The sequence below is a fragment of the Montipora foliosa genome, chromosome 1, assembly GCF_036669935.1.
Source record: "Montipora foliosa isolate CH-2021 chromosome 1, ASM3666993v2, whole genome shotgun sequence".
Lineage (NCBI taxonomy): Eukaryota > Metazoa > Cnidaria > Anthozoa > Scleractinia > Acroporidae > Montipora > Montipora foliosa.
The window spans coordinates 3,501,210-3,529,060 of record NC_090869.1 but is presented as its reverse complement, the minus strand read 5'-3'; the positions used below and the strand labels follow the sequence as shown (position 1 = coordinate 3,529,060).

General features: G+C 38.6%; 2 protein-coding genes across 2 annotated transcripts; one reads left to right on the top strand and one right to left on the bottom strand.

The window, feature by feature from the left end:
- Positions 1-3,735: 3,735 nt before the first annotated feature.
- LOC137995935 (deoxynucleoside triphosphate triphosphohydrolase SAMHD1-like) lies at positions 3,736-24,993 on the bottom strand. Its single transcript, XM_068841407.1, has 18 exons — positions 24,586-24,993; positions 22,127-22,161; positions 21,096-21,198; positions 19,970-20,027; positions 18,944-19,059; positions 18,375-18,445; positions 16,961-17,110; positions 16,414-16,461; positions 16,155-16,252; positions 15,045-15,203; positions 14,133-14,189; positions 12,031-12,139; positions 9,663-9,746; positions 9,483-9,566; positions 8,961-9,065; positions 6,953-7,044; positions 5,103-5,148; positions 3,736-4,471 (listed from the first exon to the last, which is right to left on the bottom strand). Exons 1-18 carry the CDS (start codon positions 24,818-24,820, stop codon positions 4,394-4,396), a joined length of 1,728 nt encoding a protein of 575 aa, XP_068697508.1. The 5' UTR covers positions 24,821-24,993; the 3' UTR covers positions 3,736-4,393.
- A 110-nt stretch (positions 24,994-25,103) lies between these two features.
- On the top strand, positions 25,104-27,011 carry LOC137996017 (riboflavin transporter 2-like). The gene is made up of 2 exons (XM_068841478.1): positions 25,104-26,288; positions 26,697-27,011. The coding sequence occupies exons 1-2, from the start codon at positions 25,104-25,106 to the stop codon at positions 26,880-26,882; spliced, it is 1,371 nt and encodes a 456-aa protein (XP_068697579.1). The 3' UTR covers positions 26,883-27,011.
- The last annotated feature ends 840 nt before the right edge of the window (positions 27,012-27,851 follow it).

Genomic DNA, 27,851 nt, shown 5'->3' with positions numbered 1-27,851 from the left:
ACTTGGAGATAAATTTTCATTTTCTCCTCTAAATTAAGCGCCGCTCATAACGCTTTCATTCCTGAGGGACTGCTACACCTTCGTCATATTAAAAAGCTTGGAATAGTCTCGAAGTGATTGCAATAACGCGAATTTATGTTTTTAGATGACGTTCTCGTTGCCGTTCCCGTCGTCGTTGCTAAAGCTCCCTTATGCCGGCAAAGTGACGGCCGTGGCCTGGTCGGCCAGTTCTGACAAAAGGCCCCAACGTTAACTTCGTCTCAAACAACTTTAACGGCTTGGCATAAAAACGATCATAAATAGTCCTAAGGAAAATTTGCCTGCGTAATGAAAATCAAATTGGTTAAAATGTCTTTTGCTTCCGAATGTCTTAAATAGCCAAAAAAGGGTTAAATCAGGACACAGTATGCGCCAATTAATTGCAGTTAAACTGCACAATAGACAACAAGTGTTTTACCAAAAGAAATCCAAAAGCAGCGTTGAAGATTTTTATCAACTCAAAGTAAAACTCAGCTATGAGTGTACCAAAAAAGAAATTGCAATTCGTTTTTACGGTCTTTAGGTTTTCTGCATTCAGAACAGAGATTTTTTCTGCAGAATTTGTCCAAGCATTTTAAAATTATCCTTTATGTCACCAACCTTCTGTCAGTCTAAACGAATATTCAGATTATTCGTCCCCACTGGATGAATTTGTTCCCATTACACTATTAATTCCGGCAGTAACTGATTCGTCGAGACGGATAAATACCTGTCCAGATACTTTTTGCCTGAGTAGGAAGAATCAACGACTAATTACACTGAGGGTTACTGATAACCTACATTTTTCACGTCAAATGAAACAAAGAAATTTGCAATATGAATTTTGCAGGTATTAGTTTGTTTAAGCTGTTGCGTTTGTAATATCAACCACCAATGTTACCGCTGCAGCGGGTTTAATCCTTGAGAAGAGAAAATCTATTTGCCGCAAGTCATGCAATCCTTCAAGACCGTAAAAAATTGTCAATATCATATAAGAATGAAATATAAAAATGCGGCGTTCAATTGTCTAAAGACGTTATTGGCAATTATCGCATAATAACAAGTTAAGGATAGCCTTTTACGGGGTAACACAACTTTCAGTAAATTGTAAAAACTCTGCCAGATTTGATTTCACACGTGAAATGGATTTCAGTAACATTTGACTTCACGACGGATTTAGATGATGTTGTAACAAAAAGAAAAACAAGACAATGTTCTAGTGAACAGCGTGAAGTTGATTACCAAAAAAATTATCCCCATTATCCATTACTTATAGCCGAGTTGATTTTAAAAGCAGTTCCCTCACATTTCCAAAGCTTACCCTCCTTCGATTCATCGGCTTGATAGCAGTGTGTTTATTGTCGGTCGCTTATAATAGCTTTCCAAACTTACGAGACTAGCTAATTACCTTCTGCTGTGTTATGAAACCACCTGTATTTCCATGGGAAGTGGAAAATTAAGCCAATTCGGCACCGCAACATGTCGCCTGTAATTTATACAAAAAGAAGCTATATTTGTCGAGAAAGTTGAGATAAATAAGTTCGTCATTTCATCATAACTGAATACTTCTGTGGTACGAAGGCACGAATCCTTTCATAAAGGAAAAGAAATTTTGATTCTGCATTTGTAACCCACCACTCTGTGTCAAAGAGACTTTACTTTTGGAAGTTCTATTTATTCACAATATTTAACCCACTTTCCGCAACATAAATACCACTTCTCGAATTAGATTTCCCAAACTCTCTGCATGACAATTGTAAGAATAAAGAAGCTGTACTTAACAAAAGGCAATGACAGTTTTTGATTCCTCCCTTATCAATCCCAGTTTCGTTCGTGGTTCTGGTACCATTAACTCCCTATTAAAATACTTTTTTTTTGTTCAATGAAACATTTATGAATTCAAACCGCGTTGGTTGACCACTAGTGCTTGTGTGTATAAAGCTATTCTTCAAGAATAGAAATTACATAAGTTTTCTTTCAAATTTCCCTCAGTTTTCCTTTTACAATGGTAACTCGAAGTGGGCAGTAAAGGAGGTTAGCACTGGCTCAACTTAAACAAAAATTGTGATGGACGGTATGGTTATTCCATTGGTATACGCTTCATTCGGGTAATTTCCTTATGCTTTCACCCTTTTAAGAGTCAGTTTTTTTTTTGACAAAATTGTTTTGAACAGGACCAAGGGATGGACTCCAAAAAAGAAAAAAAACGGCAAAGATAACGGTTCCGAGGATACTCAGTTTTGTACTTGTAATAATTAACAATTATTCGCCCAAGGCGAAGTGAATATTTACCGAGACATAGTCGAGGTAAATATTCACCAATATTTACTGAGCCTGACGCGAATAATTGTTTTTGTGTAATTTTCGGCGGTGAATATCAAGAAAGTGCAAAACAGCGGGCTAAAACAAGATAAAAAGGCACGAAAAGTGCTTGATTGGCTTAGCAGCCGCGCCTCCAAATGTGAAATTTACCGGGAAGCGCGGTGAACATAACACTAAATTCTTTTAGTATAAATACACAGGTGATTATATAAAATCGCGCGCTCTCATTGGCTCGCTATCTCGGATTATCAGCCGAAAATCACCTCGACGGACAAAATGGCTGCCAGTAGTCGTTTTTCCACTATAAGTGATGATTTCGCGTTGAAACGTTTTTTTTTTCTCTTTTTTTAAATAATCACCTGTGTATTTATACTAAAACAATTATTCGCCTCGGGCTCAGTGATTATCGGTGAATATTCACCTCGACTTCGTCACGGTGAATATTCACCGATAATCACTTCGCCTTCGGCGAATAATTGTTAAATATTCACCGCTCAAAATTATACTAATTACCGTATATCTAGAGAAATTGTGAGGAGAATATTGCGCTAAATGCTTAATTAACAAGTTGTAGTTAAGAGGAAATTGGGCTGGAAACATACCGGAAAGGAGGAGCTAAATTGCTCAAATAGAGGAGTTCACTTGGTTTAAATAAAACTTGCAAGTCAGGCGCATTGTGACTGGAATTTCTATAAAATTCCAGGGCTTCAACATTTGCTTCAACATCCGTTCGATTTTGTGGAAAAGCGATGTTGAAAACCTTTGTCCCCTTTTCAACATTGTTGGGTATACGCCTGCGCACTAATTCCTCTTGTATGACGAATCCATGTTCGTATCCATAGTGACAGCCGCGGCTGCATCGTGGGACTGATAACAAGGCCTCTCGTGAAGCCGCTTTTTTGGATCAAATGTTGATGATGCGTTGAAACTGTTTGCCCACCACAACAGTCAACATTGTTCAACAAAATCGAACGGATGTTAATGATTAGACTTTCAAGTCTTCTCGGATAAGGACAATAAACCGGAGGTCCCGTCTCACAAACCTTGTTCACATATAACACTGTGGGACGTTAAAGAACCCACACACTATTCGAAAAGAGTAGGGGACGTGGTTCCCGGTGTTGTGGCCTATCTTCATCACTCACTTACATCATCACTCATCATGGGTTGGGAGGGTTCAGTGGGCTCATAAATGGACTGATAGCGGCTGCCATCGGCGCCCTTAGTATGCTGATGTCCGAGCCCACTGCAAAAATGTAAATAGGACACGTATGTTTGTCCTATCAATCAATCGCGACATTACTTACTTACTTACTTACTTAAAGCAAAGGAGACCTACTCCCAGATCCACGATTAATTTGACGCAAACAAATAAAATATTGGGAAACAACCGGACACAAAACTTCAAATAAAAGTTATATTTTTGCGCTCAACTTGAGCTACATACAATTCATACACTAACATCAAATTTTTAACTTAAATCTTTAGATTTTTTTTTTAGAAATTTGGTCCTCATTTGGAGTATTCAATTCGATCTGAAATCCTTTCGGTTTCAATTAATTTGAGTCCTCATTCAAACGTTGTAAAAATACTTTGGCGCGCTGGTTTAAGTCAGTTGCAATAACAGAAAAGTTTCTGAACCAGTAGCTTGTCTGCTGTTAAAAAAATATATAAATTTCACTCAATTGTGTTTATTTGAGCCTTCGGAATAAAATCTTACAGAAAATGTTAACAACTAATCCTGAAATACTACAGGCTCTTCTCGCCAGTCACATCAAACGATATTTATGACGAACAAAATCGCCTTCTTTCCGTATTTCTGAGATTTCGAATTTCAATATCCACTTTACGAACATGTATTAAAGACCTTGAAAAGAGCCTGCTTTCGAATTTGTCCACAAACAGAAAATGCCTAGTGCACTTAAGTTAGAAAGATGCAAAATAGAAAAGAATGTTAAAACCGTGGTTTAGAAAATAACCAGATGTAGACTTAAAAACAAATTATGCTCTTGTGAAGTTATAAAAAAATGAGTTTGAAATTTATTCCCGTTGTTTATTCTTGAAAACTCAAACGTCGTTCGCTTTCTTGGGAAGCCTTCATCGGAGTGAGATCAACCAGTGCATCGCCAGCCTGTAAATAACAGTCAAAACCTCAAAGAATTGCAAAAAACAGGGAAAAAACCCGGAATACTCAGTAAGCTAACTGAAAAACCGATGACTTCAAAGCAATACATATGATTCGTTTAATGGTTCTTTTCTTTCACACTCTTTACAGATAAAGGGTGGACTGACCAGAATTTAATTGAATTTTAGAATTTAATTAGCATAGATGAAATACTGTGATCATCAATAATCATTGCATTTCGCAACGAGTGCAAAGATGCCACCAGTTACTTCTTCAAAGCGAATTTAAGTGCAAACATTGCCAGTAATGGTAATTAATTTAAATAATTTAAAGGAGGTCATGTTATCTTAGCAACAACCATTTCAGGTTAAATTCTATTGTAAAACACTCGCTTTCACTTTTCAACCGGCATTAAACTCGCCAGGCCGGGAGGAAGCCTTGTGATGACTATTTCCAGGACTAACCGAGTTTCAACCGCGAACGGTTGCCATGGTTTCCAACGAGGAATTTAACGTCTATCTCAAAGAACACGATCATGACCTAATTTTCAAGAACAAAAACACTGAACCGATGGAATTACTTTCAAAACGAGGCTTCCGAGAGACGACAAACTAAAACATTGAAACTGCAAATCTACCTTTGGAGTTGTGCATTGTTGACTAAGGCACCACTGTATAAAGCATCTGCAAACAAAGGACAAGAGAAAAATTAAATTCCTGGCATTTCTTGTGTAAAAGCCAAGAATTATCGCATTGCGACGTTTCGATGGAAACGAAAAATGAATTTCCGTACGGTCTCAGCTGTAAGTTCATTGAGCGAAGGAAATCTTGAATATGCACTCATTTAATTTGCTCCAAATAATTAGCTTCCTTAAGTGAAGTTTTGATTCTCGCTGTTACGAACGCAATTTTAGCAATTGTGTAGAGAAGCCTGAAAAATTCAGGACTTCAACGGGGTTTGAACTCGTGACCTCGCGATACCGGTGCGACGCTGTAATCAACTGACGCTAACGTTACTTGGGAGCTGGTCATTTGTGGGTTCTAATGTTCCCGTGATGAATGAATCAACGATGAAATGATATATGAAATGAATCCATGTATTGATATATAGATTCATTCACCACGGAAACGTTACAACCCACCAATGACCAGCTCCCAACGTCAGTGGTTTCATAGCTCAGTTGATTAGAGCGTCGCACCGGTATCGCGAGGTCACGGGTTCAAACCCCGTTGAAGTCCCGAACTTTTCAGGCTTCTCTTCGCAATTGCTAAAATTGCGTTCGTAACTGCGAGGATCATAGCTTCACTTGATTTCATATCCGCAGTTCAATATATGGATTCATTTCATATATCATTTCATCGTTACTTAGCTTTTTGTTGAAAAGAAACCAGGTATTTTTTACTGAAAGAGATGCTACATGTTAACCCCGGGGAACGAAAAGAGGCTATAGTTTTTCGATGTTGACTCGGGGATACTCGGAAAAAATCCGAGTGCTCCTCGGAGAATCGTAATCCTAGTGCTCCTATATCGCATCCGAAGGTCGTAGGTTCGCCTCCCGCAACGGAGTACTCGGCTTTTCTCCGAGTATCCCCGAGTCAACATGACTGAAAAACAAATCTCTCCATTGACCGAATTCAAAAATGGCTGCCAACAAATTGTTCTTTTGTCTTTGTGTTAATTAGCCTAACTAGCCTCGTTTTACAGCCCAAATTCTTTCAATTTTACGCGTGTGAACGAGGCTAGTTAGGCTAATTAACACAAAGACAACAGAATAATTTGTTGGCGGCCATTTTTGGATTCGGTCAATAACAATCCATTTGTAAGTGAAAAAATGTCAAGAGAGAAAGATCAAGACATCCACTCTGAGTACGTACAGTAAATTTCTTGTGCGTAGATTCTACAAAGATGGAAAGTGCTTTGACAAGCTACGAGTTAAAAACAAACGCTGCAATAACTGCGTCATTAGGGCCGTTTATACGAGAGAAAATAAGCCGCGGCTAACTCTGGCCGCGGCTTACGTAAGCCGCGAAAGGAACTATTTATACGAGTATAAACTCCCAGGCCAGGATAAGCCGCGGCTTGAGAAAGCCGTGAACGTGGATTTTGTACCATTTATACGGAGTGTTCGCGGCTTACGTAAGCCGCGGCCAGAGTTAGCCGCGGCTTATTTTCTCTCGTATAAACGGCCCTATTGTGTCTTAATGTTCTTGAAAAGATTTGTAAGCCGAGATTAAGAAGGCTAAAGATGGAAACTGAAAACAGACGTTAATGATTGGTAAAAAAAAAAAGTCGAATTGAAAGTTGTCATCTTTGGAGTTGAAAAAGCCACCTACCACTCATACATTGGTAAAAAGATACTGAATAGAAAGACGAAGATAAGTTGAGGCTTATGCGCCCCAATGCCCTTTTCCCCTCTTTTCACCAACATATTTAGTTCTAAAACCATGGTAGCAGCCGGCGATACCGCCGATCGAACACTGTACTAACCGCTTTGCTTTCTCCAAGCACTGAGGATTATTCTTTCGAAAATAAACACGAAGCTGTTGTTCAGCAAACATCTCTGGCAGCATTTTACTGACCTGCGTTGTCAGTCAAAGAAAAACGATGCAAAAGATAAATCTCCAAAAACCTTGTTACCGAGTTGGAAAGCTGTGTTGTACGTATTGGCTCACGACTTGACTTAAATCTGTAGCCCAAGTACAACGCACAAGTACCATAAATTACAGTTGTGGTACCTAAAACAGTCAGGACTCAGACAACATGACTGTCTCCAGGTCATTGAATTAAGTGGGAAAGCACATCTTGGGATTCTTAAAGATTTGTAATTGTTGCGTTTTAATAATTGATTTCATCTACTCTGATTGGCCCTGAAAATTTGGTTTCATCGAACGAGTTGATAAAGATTTGCGTTCGTCTTTCGTCATTCGGGAGGACGAGGAGGAGTAAGAGTACGAGTTTTCCGTTCTGAGCATGCGCACTTTGAAAAATGTCGGCCTCGCCGGCCTGCAAACCTTACGCGCATGCTCAGTACGGAAAACTCGTACTCGCAGTCGTTCTCATCCTCCCAACTTTTAAAGGTTCCTATTAAGATCTACGACAGCGACGTAGACGAAAACGTCACCTCAAAATATAACTTTGCTTATCTACGTCTATTGTGATTATTCCATCTCGTTCACGTCCTACAATAGAGGTTTTGCATGGCCATGTTGCATGGCAGGAACAATGAAAATGTTTTGCATTAAGAAAGAACATTTGTACCCACAGGAAAAAGAATCTATTGTTCCTGCCATTCTCTATTTTCGAATTCCCCATAATACACTTTGTTTGCCCCCCAAATTTTGCATAAACTATTGTTTTCAAATGCTCTTGGGGAAACTGCATATTCCCAAGAGCATTTGAAAACAATGGTTTATGCAAAATTTGGGGGGGGGGGGGGAGGGGGGCAAACAAAGTGTATTATGGGGAATTCGAAAATAGAGAATGCAACATGGCTGCCGTGCAAAACCTCTATAGAGTGCTTTAGCAAAGACAACGGCGACGGCAACGAGAACGTCACAAATTTGCATATTTAGTGCCTGGGCAAAAACAATGGCTTTGCACGCTCGGCACGTGAGTTTTTCACTTTTGTTCATTTCTTTGCCGTAGTCAGCAAAACAACAAAGTGAAATAACTAAATTTGAGGTTTATGAACAACGTCAGCACTTGGGGATACATTTTAATTTTCTCCCCTAAATTAAGCGCCGCTCCATAACGATTTCATTCCTGAGGAACTGCTACACCTTTGTCATATTAAAAAACTTGGAATAGTCGTGAAGTGATTACAATAATGAGAATTTGTTTTGAGATGACATTCTCGTTGCCGTTCCCGTCGTCGTTGCTAAAGCTCCCTAATGTTGGGACAGTATCTCTGAAATAAATTGCTGCGAGCGGTTTTAGAGAGAATTGTTGCATGCTGTTGTATTTGGTGGTTTCACGTCGTTTGTTTAAGCACAGAACAGCAAAAATATGAGCTGAAATGCGTGCCGCACGTTCAGCACGATTACATTTCCTCTTTTAACCAATGATAGAGCGGTTTTGAAATGAGTGTCGTAAAACCAAAACCACAGTAATTACTTTAACCAATCAAAAAGGACGGAAACAATCCGGTAAGCCAATCAAAACTCGAAGTAATTACACGTACCCGACACAAAATGCGGGAAAATATGCACGCGCAAGCCACAATTGGTTTTGGTTTCACTTCTGATTGGTTGAAAATGTGGCGCGAAAACTTTGAACCAATCACTGAATGAAGTAGATGCAAAACCAAAGTAATTAGCTAATTACTTTCGACACTCAATTGAAAACCGCTCTATCATTGTTTTGCGAAACCTTTCTTACGGCGGTGGTTAATTTACCTTTACCAATTCGTGCTTCACTCTCTCGTGGCGGAACAGCGGTCAATTATTTTATATCTTTTATTTCTCTATCTATTTATGTTCATTTGAATAGCGCTTACCTCGTCTTTCCGCACAATCTGGGGCTTGTCTGGATCACTCTTTCCGTAAAAGCGCAACTCATCGATCGGATTTCTATCGCGCATTCCATAATCGAAGTTGATAATCTGAAAGGTAGAACATAAATGGATTAGTGGGCAATACATGAAAGAAAGGTAAGGGTCACGTCCTCCTTCAGTTCCTTTTGTTCCACCACACGATCACAGATAAGCCTCTGCGATAACAGAGCTCGCGACATCATCACCACCACCACCACCACCGCCATAATAACTTTATTTAAGTCTAAAAACTTAAATATCAACGCTCTACTAATTAGGGAGACAGTAAATCAGAATATTAACCCCTACTATTGGTTTCTGATGGGAAGGAAAACTAGGAGCAATCGTAGAAAAACCTCCCGGCGGAGCGGAGTATAGAACCAATAGACTCAACCCACAGAACCATGAAGACGAGACACCCGGCCTCTTTGGGCGAAGGTGAGTGGTCTCAACCATGTGACTTCATTTTAAGCTTTTCAAACTAACCTCAATGATAAAATCAGCTGGTTCAATTTGTGGCCCACCTTCGACAGAATTTCCTATTTCTTCAGTAATTTCAGGAATCTCTTCCTATTCAAATACAGAATCGCATTTCGTAAGTGATACCTTCTGTTGAGGACAACTGGTAATTCATTTTAATTTCATGGTAGATGCTTGGTGTTGTACCTTGTCTCGATGTTTCTTCAGGATTGTTTGCCCAATGCACTTGTAAAGATCTCGCTTTTCTATGCGGTGTAAAATCGAACGTGCCTTGAAAGGAACAGTTGACTATCAGTAATGGAAAATATACTATCGTCTTAGTAACCGAACGCGAGGGCCGTACTGGGGAATAATAGGGAGCTTACGAAACGAAGACGACGACGGCTACGAGGACTTAATTTAAAAATACGAGTTCGCGTTATTCATATCACTACGAAACTATTTCGTGTCGTTTCGCGGTAAAAATGTGTAGTAACTGTCGAGGAATTAAACTGGTATGAGTGGGTTGGAAGCGTAGAGAGAGAACTGAAAATTCATCGTCACGTGCTTACGTCCTGCACAGAACCTTGAATTTGGTCATTTCACGTCGTCATTTGGGAGATGACGGCAAAGAAATGTGCCAAAATGTAAAACGAACGTGCAGAGCGCGCAGAACCATTGTTTTTGCTCGTCGTTGTAGCGTCGTCGTTGCCATAGGCGTCGTGGTTTCGTAAGCTCCCTAATATTGGCCCGAGGTCGTGGCAGTGCGCTATAGTCCTGCCATTGACATCAAACAGGTAGAATCGTTAAAGCTATTAGGGATTACGTTTCAGAATAACTCTAGGTTTACAGTACATATAACGAACAAATTACTAGAAGCTCGTAAGTGTCTTTTTGTTATTAGGAGCCTAAAGAAAGAAGGCTATTGCCAGGATGATATAGACCATCTTTTTAACGTCATTGTTCTACCTAAGCTTACTTAGGGGGCTCAGTGTTTACGCTGCCTTTAAACCTGAGCTCACTACTGTTCAGAAATTTCTTTGCCGTTGTTACAAGCGAAAGTATATTTCCTATTTTATAGATATTTTAAAGTTATTAGACAAATCAGACAGTACTATTTTTAATAAAGCTTGCAATGCTGGCCATCCTCTTCATAGCTTATTGCCAAGAGTCAAGGAATCCTCTTTAAGACTTAAGAAGTAATAGCAGTCTTTTACCTAGAATAAATACTGAGCGATTTAAATCATCTTTTGTAAATAGGCTTTTTTTTCAAACATAATTTATTTATCAAATAGTTTCACTTTTATTGTATATTTGGTTATTTAATGTAAATAATTTGTATGTATTTTTACTGATTAATAAAGAAATCATCATCATCATCATCATCAATCATGTGATATCTTTGGATCACCCTTGATAAGGACACAAGACAGGAGTGTTGAAAAAAGAAGTCTTTGAAGCTACAGTATAATTCTGCTAACCAGAGTAGTATCAAATAATTATGCCTGATAGCTAACGTGGTTTCAGCGTGAACCTTAAGGACGGTGCCTACTATTGTTATTGCGTTGACGTTCTGCGCATCTCGAGATACTCGGATTTCCTATGGGTGGTGCTTATTAATAATACAGGGATATTTTTGCGCGGTTCAAAACTATGCGGAGAAAGCAGAACTTAGCAAGTGCTCTTGGTATCCAAAAAGAAAATTGGGGATAACCATGCATTTTTCAGAGATAATTAAGCATCAGTTTGGAATAGAACGCCATAAATTGCTCTGTATTTTAAACCTTTTTTGCAGATACGGCGGCCATTTTGAATCTATTGTTTCGAAAGACATATGGGATGCTCAGGGGGCAAATTAACGTGTATTTGCCCCCTGAGTATAGGCGCTATATAAATATTTATTTATTTATTATTATTATTATGGACATCCCATAATAGCTATTCGAAACAATAGAAATCAAAATGGCCGTCGTATCAGTAAAAGGGTCTATTATCTTTGAAAAATGCGTGGTTACCGCCAATTTCCTTTTTGGATTTCAGTAACACTTGTCAAGATCTGTTTTTCCCGTATATTCAGTAAACCGCGCAAAAATACCTTTGAATTAGTAGGCACCGTCCTTAACTTGCACTACAACGACCTCTTCATCATTACACCAGAAATGCAGGGCTGGCTCAAAACCAACATTTTGAGCAATCTCGTTCCCAGGGTCTCCGTTGTCATTGAGATGAGACAAGCGACAAGAGACGCTGGGAACGAGGTTGCATTTTGAATGTTAATTTGTTGATTTTTGGTTCCCAGCGTCCCCAATTAGTGCTCCAGCGCTAAGATGAGACACCAGAATAAAGTTTCTTTCCTTTCCTTTCCCATGGTACTCAAAATAAAGGAATTTAAGTATGACTCCAAACCTCGAATAACCTACGAATCCATTAGCAATTTAGCAAGGGTTGCTGTATAGTTAATCTCGCAAGGAGTCTCCTAGAGGACACCTTTCACCAGCACATGTACTGGATGTAAGATAACCATTGTTTCGTAACAGCTATGAGTCCTTTGGGCTTTAAAAAAAACTCACAGTACCTCTTCCAAGTCTGGATCGGATGAATTAAGTATCTGGTAATAAACGTGATCAGTGAGATTTGTATATGCTTCCATATCATCGATTGAGTCCGAGATTGACAGCAGCTTCCTGCAATAGTAGTAGTCGTCTTTTATTTCACTGATAACAATAATTAATACATAAAGTGTTACATTGATTATAACTATTAAACACTTAAAAAAGCGCGAAATACACATTACCGGTAATTACCAATAGCTAAATTGTAATGAAAACTAAGTCTGTTAAGAAAAGCATTTTTAAAACGCTCAGTATTACAAATCGAAAATGTAGGCTTGACTTGCCTAAGCTTAAGGGTAGCAAGGTTAATCCTAGGAAGGAAGTGATGAAAAGGATGACCTTCCCACTCGCTTAATTTCTTGAAAATATCTTTATCGGACTTTAGTAAGCAATAGCCCTTTTCACGGTTAGTTTTTCTCATTTGCATTACAATGTAATCTAGCATGTATGTGAGGCAATCTCGGGCTATTTTGAAGTTTTAACCCGAAATTGCCTCGCATCCTCATTATATTACATCGTAATGCAAATGAGAAAAACTAACTGTGAAAAGGGCTATTAATAATGGAAACAGGAGAGGACGTATATCTTCGTTTATGACAACGATCAAGGAAACATTGTATGGTATTAAGTTCTGGTGGAGATGAACCATATACAGCTGATATTCCGTACATAAGCTTAGGCAAAATTAAAGTGCTGAATAAGTTATCCAACTCGGCTTGACAATACCCTTCCTTCCTTAGAGTTCTTAAAATGTATGAGTTCTTAGCTGCGGCCAACTTATTCTTGACATGAATAGAGAACCTACAATTTTCCTGAAATGTAACCCCTAAGATACATAGTTCTGGATGTTGCGGGATATTCTGTACTATCTCTAGTACATTATTGTAGCCTTTCTCTCTGAAAACCATTTCTTTACATTTAGAGAAATTACATTTCATACCATTATTGATTGACCATTCTATAAAGTTGTTAACTACATGAAATGCAGTATTACTGCCACATTCCTTCCAAACAGGAATACCGTAATTAGAGTGGAATCATTTGCATACTGTACTTGAACAACAAAGAATTAGACTCTGGATCTGTTTGCAGATCATTTATGAATATATTAAATACCCTTGCGTGGTGCCTTTTTTCACACCGAGCCAATCACAAGTGATTCTATTGCAGACAACCCGTTGTCTCCTATCAGTAAGAAAGCTTAAGTACCAATTAAAAATATGTGGATTAAGTGGTAGGAGTTTAAGTTTGGAAAATAACAGATCGTGTTTAACAGTGCCAAAGGCCTTACTGAAATCCATTGCAAGCACCTTAACTGCATTGCATCCCTTTTGATCCAAAGACTTAAGAATTTCATGTTGCTTTGTTAACAGAGCGTCAATACAACTGCCACCTTCTCTATAAGCAAACTGTGTGGGGCTCAAGCTACTCTCGACAATGATTGTTCTTAACATAAGACTTATAAACAACCTTTTCGAATGCTCTAGCAATAACTGGGGTTATGTTTATTCCCCTAAAGTCGCCATTTTCCTTGGGAATTTCAACCTTGGGAAGAGGGTTTATGTTGGCACCCTTCCACGAACTCGGCCATGCATGGGTTTCAAGGGGGAGGTTCCATATTTTAGCTACCACAGGAGTAAGAAATTCAGCATGGTCCTTCCATATCCAAAAAGGGATCTGATGTGGACCGGTGGCTGTCTGCTTTAAACCTAGGAGTGATCTCCATACCTGCATTTTGTTTACGCGTGGTATTTCAGCATCATATGGAACTGATATGGGCTCTGGTTTATGATAAACATCAGTGCACAATTGACCAAAAAAAGCAGTCGAGAACCCTAATTTTCCGCTTCGCTTAGTGTACAATGAGAAGAAGTTTTATAACTGCAGATGGCATTATATTTTGTTATTTTCCACCACTCTCGCCTTCCGATACCATTAGCAGAATTTAAACGAACTCTATTATCCATAATGGCAATAAAAACACCATCTGTTACAATAGCAAGTGAATAGTGTGCACGAATCAAAGTCATTACACTTCGAACTGCACTAGGCTAAATGTACTTACCCGTCCGATCCTTTCAGCCGAATTTTTTTGTCAGCCTTTAACAGAGCTTCTGTTATCCTATAAAAAAACCATAAACAGATCAAGATTTAGGTTGAGCGAACTAATTGGTCAATTCTCCTGAAGTTTTGTTGCTTGGTCATTATCTGCGTCATGATGACATTTGCACCTCCTGTTTAAAGCACTGACTTTTAACAATCAATTCAAAGTTAATTACAGTATTTTTGTAATAAGCTACAAATTACTACTTTCTGGGATTTGGTCAAAGCAGTAAACAGTTTATTAAATCAACTATTTGACTTGACTTTAATTGTTAATTGTTAATTTCAGTTGACAGTGTCCCCAATTAGTGCTCCAGAGCTAGAACAACTACATTGTACATTGTAGACACTTAAATTTCCTATCCCTTTCAAATGTACAAGGTGAGAGCCATACATGTAGATGCAAAATTCAAAAATGAACTTCAAATAACTTGGAAGATAGAATAATTATTTAAAACGTTTTGTTAATGTAAATACTTTGTTTATAGTGCATTTACAACTTTAAATCAGGCATAATGACCTACATGTAAATTACTTCACTTTAAGTGAATTGGCCACTGGTCTATAAAACACAATCTGGCCGCATGGCAGTGCTCAAGTCGAAGCAATAAATTGTATTAGAAAACAATTCTGAGAGATAAATGTAAATGCACAACATAATAATAATGTTTAACACTCAGAAAAACTATTGAAGGCAAGTCAAGAGCATCAAAACATTTATTAAGTGGTTGATGATTAACAGTACAAAATTGTTAAATGCCTTTTAACAATGTGGCAAAAGGAATTTCTAAAGACAAGCAATGATAATGAATATTACATGTATTTCAGAGCAGCTATCACAAGTATCACCAACCATGCCATTAATACCACTTACATATGCTCAATAATGTTTGAAGTTTTGTGCTGATAAGCACGTCTAAACAGGCTGTTTCTTGTGTGGAACATGTCGTAGATATTACCAGCTTCCTTGTCTCGTAAACAAATTTGAAGTTTCCCTTTGACAGAAATAACCCTTGCAAATTTCATGTAACGCCTGCAAAGTTCAACAAATTTCGACTTGTACAGTAGATAACTCATTGTAACAATATACGTACACTGTACTCAACTGCGGGAGATACATTTGTTACTTCTCATAATTGATGAGTTCACTGATCTAGTTTATCAGCATTACATCAGCAGTGGGAATAAGTGGCAAATGTTGTAAAGCTAAAAATTAACTTGTTTTAGCATGAAGTCCAAAAATGCATGTGAAAATGGGAATTAATTTTAATAAAAGAGTAGGTTTATTACTCTTAAAAAAGTAATGATGCTTCATCTACATCAACCAGCATTCTTTGGTCAACAACTCCAAAATGTAATAGTTGTGCCTTATTGTACCCAGACTTACATGTATAATGTTGATTATAAATGCTGATCTACAAAACAATGGCATTTAGGGTCCTTCCTGAGGGGTTCCCCATTGATTGCTTCTGGGCAGGAGTACATGTATCTACAGCTGTATCATTTTCTCAATATTGATTGTAAACTGCAAAACATGCAGTCTGGCCCTAGCCCTCCAACTAGCAATGTAAACAATAATTGATTAGTTCAGTCTGAAAGAGGCACGGTCGCCTCATGGTTAGTGCGCTTGACTCCGGATCGAGTGGTCCGGGTTCGGGGCCTGGCCGGGGACATTGTGTTGTGTTCTTGGCCAAGACACTTTACTCTCCACCCAGGTGTATAAATGGGTACCGGTGTAATGCTGGGGGTAACCCTGCGATGGACTAGCATCCCATCCAGGGGGGAGCATAAATACTCCTAGTCGCTTCATGCTACGGAAACCGGAGATAAGCGCCAGCCTTAATGGGCATTCAGGCTCGTAACAGAGACTTTTCAGTCTGAAAGACAGGGACAGGAATGAGTAATAAGACAATAATAATAAATTATTGTCTTATTTCTCATTATTAGTGTACAAGAACTTCACTTTACAGTGTACTCAACTCACTTGTGATCAAAGCTGTTACTGATACCAAGATTGTGGCAGTCCCGAGAGAAATAATCAAACTTGTCCACGTCTATTCCTGTTCTTTTGTTGGCAACAATCTTTGAATTGAAAGCAAGAATGAATCTTTAACTGCAAAACTTCAATTGCATAAATAATCATTACTAATGTTAATGGCTTTGCTGATGGTGATTACAAACGTATTCTTTATTGTAAGTCTAGGAGAAGGCCTCTGAGTTATCCAACTATAAATGTTCTTTACCTCATACAAATATCTTTTTCCAGCTTCTCGTCCTCTGAATGGCCAATCCTGTCAAAGAAAGTAAGAGCTGCTTGTCAAGTACAGAATACAGTAACATGAGAGTGGTTTACATACAAAATAATTGTCTAATGGCATCCTCTCCAAAATGTCATTGACAGATAAGATTTACCTGTAATTATAAATCATCTGCACTCAGTTTAGTTAAGCAGTTTCTGATGTGTTGCCATGATAACCTCTCGCCAATTCCCTGCATTTGCCAATCGCCTCATTTGCTATAATTATGGCAACTCTCCTCCATTCGTGTAATTGACAAGTTAAAAACAAATTAAATATATTTTACATTTCTTTGCGTGAAACCCTAAATAAAACCTTCAGACAAAGTCCTAGAATCCCCACCCCTTTCATATGAGAGTCCCCCTGGGTCCCCTGCAGGGTGCTTATTCAAGTTTTGAGGTTGTCAGACAGCTGTTTCTTTTTAAATAATATTATGCTTTATGATAAAAATAAAATGTGGAAACTCACACAGTAATCAGTACACAAGAGTTACCTGAGATCCAGCTGCATCCAAAGCGGTTCCAGCAATCAGCTCTTTAATAAATATCACATCCTTTTCTTCTAGATTGTATTTGCTAAAGCTTGGTAATAGATTATTTACTTTTATCATATGATCAAACATCTTCACTGATGCTTCTTCATGCTGTTCATGGAAGAAAAATAATCATAACTTTTGTACTTTGCACAATGGTTTGCATCTTATAGTACACTGTTGGTATAAACCATGATAAAATGTTTTTTCTTCGTACAAAACAGTCAGTTTAAGGCCATTCCACATGATTTCACATGTAACATAATCTGTGACTTTGCACGTGACGGCCGGTGGTCGCACGAATTTCGATTCTTTCTCAAAAAAAAAAAGCATTAAATTTGGAACATGGAGTTTGGCATTTCTTGGTTATAGTTTAAAAAAAGAGTTGTTACTTCTGCTCTGACAGCGGTAAAGCGCGGCCGGCGAAGCGGTGTAATTTACTTTTGTATGAACCTGGGAATCGCAGTTTATGCGACAGTTCATGCAAATTTAATATTTTTACAATTTTTTGCGGCTGCGCCTGCTTGGCTAAAATACATTTAGGCTATGGTTGTTTTTCCCCAGTATATGAAATAACGAAATAAGAAAAAAGGAAAGATATCATGTTATTTGTTGTTGTTTTAGAAACAGAGCAATCCCTCTTTAGTTCGTGACAAACCATTGCGTGCCCTAAACAAATAACGCTGTGACTGGTGCTTCGACCGAATCCACAAAAAGCTCATTCCACTATTAAAACATTTTACTGATAATATAAGAAAAAAATACTTAAGTTCTGTCCTGTAGCAATGATTTTCGTCCAAATCAAGATGACTTGCTCAAAAAAAATTGATACCTTTTGGGTCGCGGTGGTTTAATTGTTTCACGGCAGTTTTCACAAAAGCTCCACGAGAATCAAGCAGCATTGATTCACGTTTTGAAAATTCATTTTTAACCCAACTAACCAGTAAAAACGTTTACCTGTATTAGACCCAAACGTTTTTACATAAAACTGCCGCAATCTTTACTTTTTCACTTTTAAACTTGAAAACATTGGTGGCATTGCCACTTTTCTCATCTTTCTCAAGTATGGCGTGAAAAATTTGACGGGTTGCGGGTTTTTCTTGCACTAGCGAGTTTGACGATCACCAGAGCAGTAGCAGCAATGTTTTGTTGAGAGAAAGATGGATGAAGATCTTCCTGCGTTGCTGATCTCAGATAATTAATTAAATAAATAATTAACTAATTCGGGCGACCAACTTGGAGGGCTGGGCACCCCAGCTGAAATGCTTGGGAGCCCAAAGGGCTCCCCAAAATTTTCCTTTGAGCACAGCCTTGATTTTCATACTGAAGTTATTATATTTTTTTCAAATATAAGAGTAAAAAGCTATATAGGTACCTTCCATTTACTATTTGGCCTGGCAGCTGGTATAAACATTGCATCAAACATGTGTGAGAAAGGACCATGACCTATACACATGTAAGTAAGCAAACAAAAAGAACTTTAAGTTAGTAGTTTTAGTTCAGGTAATTGAGAAATACTGTACACTAAAAAATAAAATGGACATGCTGATGCAAAAATTGTTAAACATGCATAGGTAGGCCAATTGAAATCACTCTAAGCAAAATTAATAGGAAACTGATGACAGAGATTCCTAAGAGTGACTTGATAAAAATACAAGGTGCCTGCTCATTGCAGAATATATAGATCCTCTGAAAATGTTAGTCAAAATACTTCTTTTCACAGACACATTTCCATATTAATATTTAACATTTCAGGCTGATACATGTATACTCTGAGCAAAATTAAAATAATTTATTGGGAATTATGAAGTTTTTTCCCATCAGTCAGCACAGGTGTCTGTGATTCCCACAAAACAACACCTTCAAGTCATTATAATTATATAATTTATTAATTATTGTTAATTATGTAATGATAAACAAACATCTTTAGAACTCTGTGTTTACCCAAGTCATGACAAAGTCCAGCTATTTTGATGCAAAGTATGTCCTCATCTGTAATTCCCAATTCGGGCTGTCTTTTTTGTAGACCTCTCACGAGTTTTCCAGCTAAGTGGCATGTGCTGATGGAAAACAAAAAAAATGAAAGGTGAATTTTGAAAAAAACAATCACCCCAATAATAGGGAGTTTGTAACTTGGGCGTGTGTCTTGCAACACTCTGCATTGTTCAAGATGGCGAATACGGTGAAAGAAAAGACACGCAGAACAGTACTTAAAACAATGCCTTTATTCATTTCCAGTATTGATAAATTCTAGTGATAATTCCGTACAATAACAGATACTCAATTTGTTAACGCATCAAATGACTTTTAACCTATGTTGAGAATAATTTGCAATCTTCTGAGTCACTTCGATCAATGGCCAAAATTCAGCTGTGATCACCCCTTTCTCAAGCGGCCATTTTCACCGGCAGCCTGCTTTTAGTGACATCCCTGTAACTGACAAAGGCTTGATTGCTCCTAATTAATTGAGATTAAGATTAGGATTCAGATTAAGATTGAGATTAGAAGAAAGGCCTAAAACGATTATGTCATCTTAAATCCAACCTTTGTCGGTTAGTATTCAACACATGGTGGGGTCATACATGGTGTTTTGTGTTTTTTTTTCACTGTTTAGCTGTTTCATGGTTTAGTAATGTCATGATTTGTCAATCAACTAAAGAGGCATAAGGTGTATAGGGATCTGTGGCCTGTTTCTCAAAAGTCCCGAAAGTTTTCGGGCCTATTTCGGTTGCCACAATTCCCTTCATATCTTCGCAATGCCGAGGTTCCAAGCCATCAAACTTCGCAATCCTCTTACTTTTTCTTATGTTAAAAACATGTTAAAGGATCAGCTTTTCAAAATAAGCAGATTGCAGTTTGACGACTGGCTTTTCGGGCCCGAAAAGTTCTCGGGACTTTCGAGAAACAGGCCCCTGATCTGTTAAAATTCATGCAATAAAAAGGCCCTTCAGGGAAGCCTATCAATCTTACCCGATGCAATGTTCAAATCTATTGTGTGCAGCTCCAGGAAAAACATAGTAACATCCACCTACAGAAAAGAATGGTCAACATTTAATCTTACAAAAAATTCACCCTTTGACCTCAACATTATAATCATAAATTGAAAAGATAAAAGCAAATACATGTATAATCAACAAACAAAATATCAACGGAAGTAGAGAACAAAAGAGGTCACCATGATAAAAACATTTTTAGCTCAAAATGGTGAGAGGATAAAATTTTCTCCATAAAACCATTGAACATTTCAGTGGTTTTAATAAGTACCAACACGAAACGAAAAGCATTGGCTACTTCAATCAGAGAAGCTGGCTACTTTTTTTCCATACAAAAGAGCAGAAGCAGAAGGGTACCATTATAAGCTCCTGATTAAGGACAGATTCTTTCAAATGGCAAGCTATCGGACACCTCTAGAGAAAGGGGCCGTTAGGCCTCTTTGTTCATAGAGTCGGTTATTCTACTCAAACCAGCCACCAACTTGCAGGGGTTTGTCAGAAATCTCTCTCACTGCCGGCTACTCTGCCTTGATTTTCACTCAAACCCTTGTAAAAAGAGAAGAATAACTGCTGCTTACATTGATTAGTCCAGGTGTTGGTGAGACCGCTGTATCCCAGGGATCAGCGGTACTGAGTGAGTTGCAGGGAAGAAGTGTCGAACGTTTCATAGTAAAGATCGTTGTGTTATCGGAGAGTTGTTATTCCTGTTCTTTCGATGGTAATTGTTGCTCAACACAGGCATCTACTTCAAAAGTTATTGAAACCCCTGACTTGAAGTTTTTTTGAAGTACCTGAACATTTACAGACATTTGTTTGACTGTGTGGTAGCTTCTTCCCATGGGCAATACAAATGTTGCTAAATGAATGTTTAAAATGTATTAGTGCTTTTCAATGCATGCATTCTTTCTAAGTACAAAATGTAAGGTATAAAGATTCTACCAAACTTCTGTCAAACAAGTTCTTTGATGTGCTTTATTGTATTATCATGATGCCGTTATGCATGATGAGGTATCTTGCTTTATTACTTTTTTAAAACCAATTATTAGTTTGATGCCATTTGCCAGACTTGCCTGGTCCATACATTGATAATATTACAATCTCACCTAACTGTTTTATATTTCTCAGTCTTTGGAACTGTGGAGTATCTATAATTTTGACGCAAAGAGGATGAACTTCAATATGCCCATGAATGCTGTCATTAAAAACCTGGAAGTGAACGAAAACACTTGAGAAAAGACTGTTACATTCCATAATGGCTGGCTTCCCTTGAAAACAACTGATTTTGTTTGATTAAGGAGCGGGGAAGCATTGATAGGGGAGGCATTGATGGTGCTGCCAGTTAATGATAATTATTTCAGAATAAAGTCACATAAAAATTAATTAATTATTGTGAGGTTAGCTAGGTAGTCATGCTTTGGAAAAGCACAATAATATTTTCCTTTTGGCAAAGAAAAACCACCTTTTGATGCTATTCCAAATGTGCTCCAAACTAAATGTAATGTTTGGTGTGTCCAATATTTATACTCTGACACGATCACAGTCATTGCAATAGTAGCGTCAGTTTGTTGTGACCATTAGTACATGTACATTGGCATTGGACCAAACATCAGTTTGGGACACATTTGAAAGAGCATCAAAACGCAGTTTTTCCTTGCCAAAATGACTTAAGTTATTGGTAAACTGTGTATCAAATCAAAGCAAATCAAATGAATTTAAAACTGTACAACACCTTCAAGTCATAGTACCAGAGAGAAACAACTTGGAGCAGAGTGGAGAACCAATAAACTCAACCCACTCTTGATGTTGGGAATGGGAATTGAACCCAGGTCACATTGATGTGAGGCGAGTACTCTCACCACTGTGTCATCATTGAAAGACGAATCAACAAATTTCCAAGTAGAAGACATCTTCAGTGGTACAGTAGGCAACACCTGAATCTGACAATAACCTCTTTCAAGATTGTGATTATGTCAGTTAATCCTTTGACACCCAAATGGGCCTAAACCGGCCAGACTTAGTATTTTACTCTGCCTAACGCCAGACGATTAAATGTCAATGGGGAACCCCTGGGAGTCAATGGGTTAACTTAAGGTCATTCACACCAGCCCTAATGTTATTGTCCCTGCACAAGTACCTTGTTACTGTGATGGTCCTTTAAGCTTGTTGTATCTTTGAGATAAATGATATCAAAACTCATTAGGATTTAAACATGCATTCCATGTGAACTTGATGTAGCTTAGAACATTTCCATTATAAAAAAAGGGTGAGTTATAAGCCTTGGTAGACAACATTTAATTTAATATTATTCAAGAGGCTATAATAAAAATTGCCAAAAGAATAATGCAGAAGCCAAACATTTCAATAACATTTGGAATAAAACTTACATGTATTTTCATGGCTACGAAAGTTGTGAACCATTGTTCACAACTTACTAATACTGCTTTGTTTAAAAAGGCTAGCTTCATTAATGATAAAGTCATTTAGTTTTTACATAATCAATAAACTAATGGAATCTTGAGGGTACTGTTGCCCTAGTTTTGACTGCAAGACACCTGAACATAAAAATGTATGGCAGAGACTAAGCACAATGACCGCCACTCAAGGAAAACCCACTGACCCTGCTCTAGGACCTGATAGAACGGACCACTCCATGAACCTTGTGGATTACCTCTCCATTAGTTAACCAGTATAAAAGGGTTACGTTATAATTTATAAGGGTGACAACATACAAGATTTTTTTTGCACCATGTGTGCGTATTTGCATGATCACCTTCAGATGCCATCTGAAGAGAGGCAGTGTGGCCCAGTGGTTAGGGCGCTTGCCTTGAGATCTGGAGATCCTGGGTTCAAGACCCGCTCTGACTAGAGTTCGGAGAGAATGCTCAGTGATTCCAAATCAATCGTCAAGGAGGAAAACCGGTTCTCAAAAGATGTTACGACCAGCACCGTTGCATGACTTCGGCCCGAGAGATCTGTTTTAATTGTAGTTAAATTATTTTGCAAATCGATTTGTGCATGAGAGCGCCTGTAGATACTCAAGTTCGTTTGACAGGGGAAAGCAATTTCCACAAATAAAACAATCTTACCCACCTAAAATCAATACAACATTGTTAAAATTGCTCCAAAATTATTAAAACTGTTGCACTGAATAGCCATAACTGTAATCTACATTTTCAGGAATGTTCAATGACAGATTTCATTGTTTCCCACAGGACGCAGTCTCAGATTGGCGGCCAAAACTAGTCTGATGAGAAATCTGAACTGTTTCTATGCATGGAAGTGAGGGTCTGGCGTTGTGTGACAAGAGGTACTTTTTTCCCTCCTCAACGGTTGGTATGAAATGGCTGAACGCTCTCTCCAAAAGAAAATTCCTCTGGCACCCAGGGCACTTAACAAGCAGCTTCATTAGCATGTTATGTGTTAGAGAAGTTTACTCATGACGCAAACATATTCACAAGCACAACAGAATGGAAGCTTCTTTTCTCTTGTGATCGTGTTCAGTTGCTTGTCTAATTGCATTGTGCACGTAAACTGGGACAACCAAGAAAAGGTCATACAAGTTGCCAGTGTACATGTACTCAGTTCTTATGTATAGCGTTGCTGTTTTCAAAATGGCAGAAAGAGGCTGTAATGCACCGATCAAATCGAATCTTAAACATCCCCCCCCCCCCCCCCCTTCCCCCGGGCATTTGACTATCTTCTGTGCCTGGGGAGTGGGAAATTTGAGCTTTGCCTGCATGGGGTGGGGAAAATTGAACCGGAAGTGTCAGGTTTCAAATGTTTTTTTTTCTGGGCGCCAAAGTCAGTAAAAGCTATAAAACACGTGTTTGGACGAGACAGAAGAGATGTAGCATTTGTGAGCGATTGGCTTACAAAAAAGGTCTTCAAAAAGTCTTTATTAAAGACAGGAGGAGCTGACGACGATTGTTCTTTAGTAGGGTATGACAGACAAATCCGACGATAGGGTAAGGCATTTGAACACCATTTTGGCCCGAGGGGGTGGGAATTTGAACGATCCAATCTCCAAAAGTTCAAGTGCCCGGGCGGGGGGATGTTGAAGTTTCGAGTTGATCGGCACATAAGACATTACCCTCTGTTGTACAATAAATCAAATCATGCGATTTCAAAGATAAAAACAAACAATTGAGAGTAGAGTTTGTAAACAGTTTAGTTAATCCTGGACCACATGCATATGGAAGTCGTCATTTGCAACCACATACAAAAATTAAGCTTGCAGAGTAAGCTTACATGTACATGTACGTTTATTTTACGCTTAGCTTACGCTGTGTGCAGCGTGCTCAAATTCAAGATGAATGGTGCAGTCTTAGCAAATGTGAATATTCTTGCACTGCCCGGTCGAACTTCTAGAAAATGTGGTTGGAATCTTTCTTCATTTCTTAATTGGCATTTTCCCGCCATAATAGCACAGTAAGCTTACGTCGGTTTTAATTTATTCGAATTCATAAATTGTTTACAGCTCAACCCTGCTAACAACGCGTAAAGCCAATGGAATCTGAAATTCACACATGGAAGCTAAATCAAGTTGTTCAATTCCTCCTTGGGGACAGGAAGTTTCAGAAATTTCATACTCACTTAAGAACTCGACGTCATCCTCATCGCCCCGAAAGCGGACGCCATTTTGTCTCGGTCTCTTTGGACTCGGGGTCCTTAATCCTCTCCCGTCTGGTGGACTTACAGTTGCGACTTTTCTTTTCCGACTTTGGTGCTGCATTGCCAAACTTGGGAGTAAAATAAAATGGCAGAACGAGGGAAGGTCAAATATTTTGTTAGTGTTCAGCTGATAAATAACATACGATACACGCTTCATATACGGCTACACAGCGATCCCCTCAGTGTTAAATGTGACGATCGGGAGGGTTTAAAGTGACAGACCTAACATAATCAATCTGTTCATGGTACGAACTGAATGTTTCGAACGGCCCACAAATATCTTAGAATTATATTTCATGAAAAAATATGGTTCTTCATCCGTTTTAGTCAGGAGGAGACGAAAAACTTCACCATGACAAACTTTCTTTCGCATACTTCTCCCCTGGGTAGAGTGTGGTGAAAGGTTTGCGCAACTCTTCCATCTGTTTTGCTCAGTCGACATGGCCGTTCAACGCTTAAAAAACAAAGTTAAAAACGCGTTTTCCAGCGTTTCTGTAATCACCTACATGCTGGTGGTCGTCTTTGGGTCTGGTTCATGGTTAGCCATCAATGGACTGTGGGTCGAACTTCCCATAATTGTACAAGAGATCCCGGAAGGCTGGTCTTTACCGTCCTATTTAACCTTGATAATTCAAATGGCAAACATTGCTCCCTTGGCGTTTACAATCGGAAATAAGTTCTTTCCTGGCGTGATTCGCGAGGTGCCAGTAATTTATATCACCGTGATAGTGGGTTGTATATCCTGCACTTTGCTGGCATTTTTCTGGAAGGAGACAACCTTCGTGGCGGGCGCTGAACGGAGCACAGCACTGTTGGTGTTATGTTTCTTCGTTGCAATGGTTGATTGTTCTTCTTCAGTCACTTTTCTTCCTTACATGGCAATTTTCCGAGAGGTATACATGAGTCCTTATTTCGGAGGACAGGGTTTGAGCGGTCTTCTTCCAAGTCTCGTTGCATTAGGTCAGGGTGTAGGAAGTCAATCACACACTCCTTGTGTGAACTCTTCACAGTCTCCACCCCTTGGGAACACTACCAATGGAACATCAAACATTACCGCTGGTGGGAGCTGGGGTAGTGGGCCAAAATTTTCAGCAGAGGTATTCTTCTTGTTTTTAAGTGGAATGATGATGGCTTGCTTTTTGGCCTTTCTTGGTCTGAATTATCTCCCTGTGACCAAACAACAAAAGGTACACAGAAGCTACCAAGGGGATGATGGGTTTTCACCGACAGGGGAACAAGACATGGAACTTGTCTCTGATGAAGAAAGACATGGAAAAAATTCACTGGAATATGATGACCAAGTTGAAACTCTGTCTGCGCGGAATACGGTCTTGCTGTTGGTAATTGTTAAGTTAATCAGTGGCTTGAGTAATGGAGTTATACCAGCTATCCAGTCATATGCTTGCATACCATACAGCTATTATATTTATCATCTCACACTTACGCTTTCAAACATTGTTAATCCAGTTACTTGCTTTGTGTTCCCTTTTATTAGCACCACCTCGACAATTATTATAGTCATCCTCAGTTTTGCATATTTTGGAATGTGCACTTATATTATCTTTATTGCATCGCAAAGTCCGATGGTGCTGTTGAGATGTGAAGATGCCGGTGCGGCCTTGATTGTAAGTATAATCATGTTATCATCCATACTCATAATAAATTAGTTTCATGATAAGGGTGTAGGCTGCCCAACTGGCAGGATTAACTTACTGTGCATACTGATGGATGAGTATTTTCAAACGAGAAAGAAATTTTGTTCTTATTTGAGTGATTAATTAGTGGTGACTGTGCTTTCGCTTGGGAGTTTACATTTTGACAAACTATCATTCTCTGGATTTTCAACTTGCAAATTAAACGTACAGGTTATTTCGATCTTTCAATTTTAATTCTGTCAATATATTTCATCTAGAGTGAATTCAAATGCTAAATAAGTATTCTGCTTGTGAGTGGCTGGTTAAAGCAATTACCATGCTGTTTAATATTATCGTTGTTTGGCTGCAAAGGTTATAACAGTTGCTCCTTTGTTTTAGGTTGTTATTAGTGTCAGTGCCTTTGCCATAGTAACATATATCAAAGTAGCCATTGGAGCAATAATGCGTGAAAAGGGTCGCAAGCATCTATTGTGGTTTGGAGTCTGTACTCAAGTTGGGTCTTGCATTGGAGCTTTGTCCATGTTTGGGCCTGTCAATGTCTTCAACTATTTCAAGCAAGAGTAAAGATTTACCTGAGCATTTGCTGGAATTTCAGGAGCCTAGAAACATTATTTGCCTTGCCGTTACCAGTACCCCCCCCCCCCCTTCCCGAGGGGTTAAGCAAACTTCTTTTACAATTGATTTCCATACAAAAATTACTTTAAGAGATTGCTATCTAAAAAGACAGTTACTTCACTTTACTTTAGCCTACTTGGGAAGCATTCCTGTTGGAAAGAAAAGCTCCCAAACAAATTTCTGCAAAATTGTTGCGCGAAAATTGCATTCATGTCCAATACTAGCGCACTGATACGGACCGTAAATTATTATTTTCGATCCATACGGACTGTCAACCGAGAAGTTAGTGGTCCGTAAGCTACATATCATTAAGGGAACGTACAGTTTTGTACTTTCAGAGGGTTAAGGCCCAGGAGGCCTTACGATCTGTACGGTCCGTACGGACCGTAAGGTGAGCATACGGCCTGAAAGAGAAGCTAATTGTCTTTACGATGTCAAGTTTAACATCCAAACGTAAACATATCTATGCATATCAATACTAATTATTTCTTCAAGCATGTTTTCTGTATTGATAGTTATGCAGTTTAAACACAGTAGAGTTAATTTGTAAGATAATGCATCTGATAATAATGCATAATTAATCGTGCATCTGATGGCGGTGTTGATGTCCCTGATGATGCTTCTAATCCTCCGTCCTAGTTAACATTTTTACTATTCCTCGTTTTTTAAGCGTTGCCATAAACACAAGCGACGCGTGTATGATTATGCCTCGTTCTCTTAGCCTGCCATCCATGCCATTTTGTTGTTCTTTAATCTTGGCATCTGTGCGTGAAATATTCGTTCTTGAAGCGTGTTATTTAGGGGTGGCGAATGGTAAAATCCGAGACTCGCCGAGACGCTGAGACCTTTGTTTCCAAATCCGAGACCGAGACCAAAAAAATGCTTTACACTGAAATAAATGCAATACAAACAAGACTT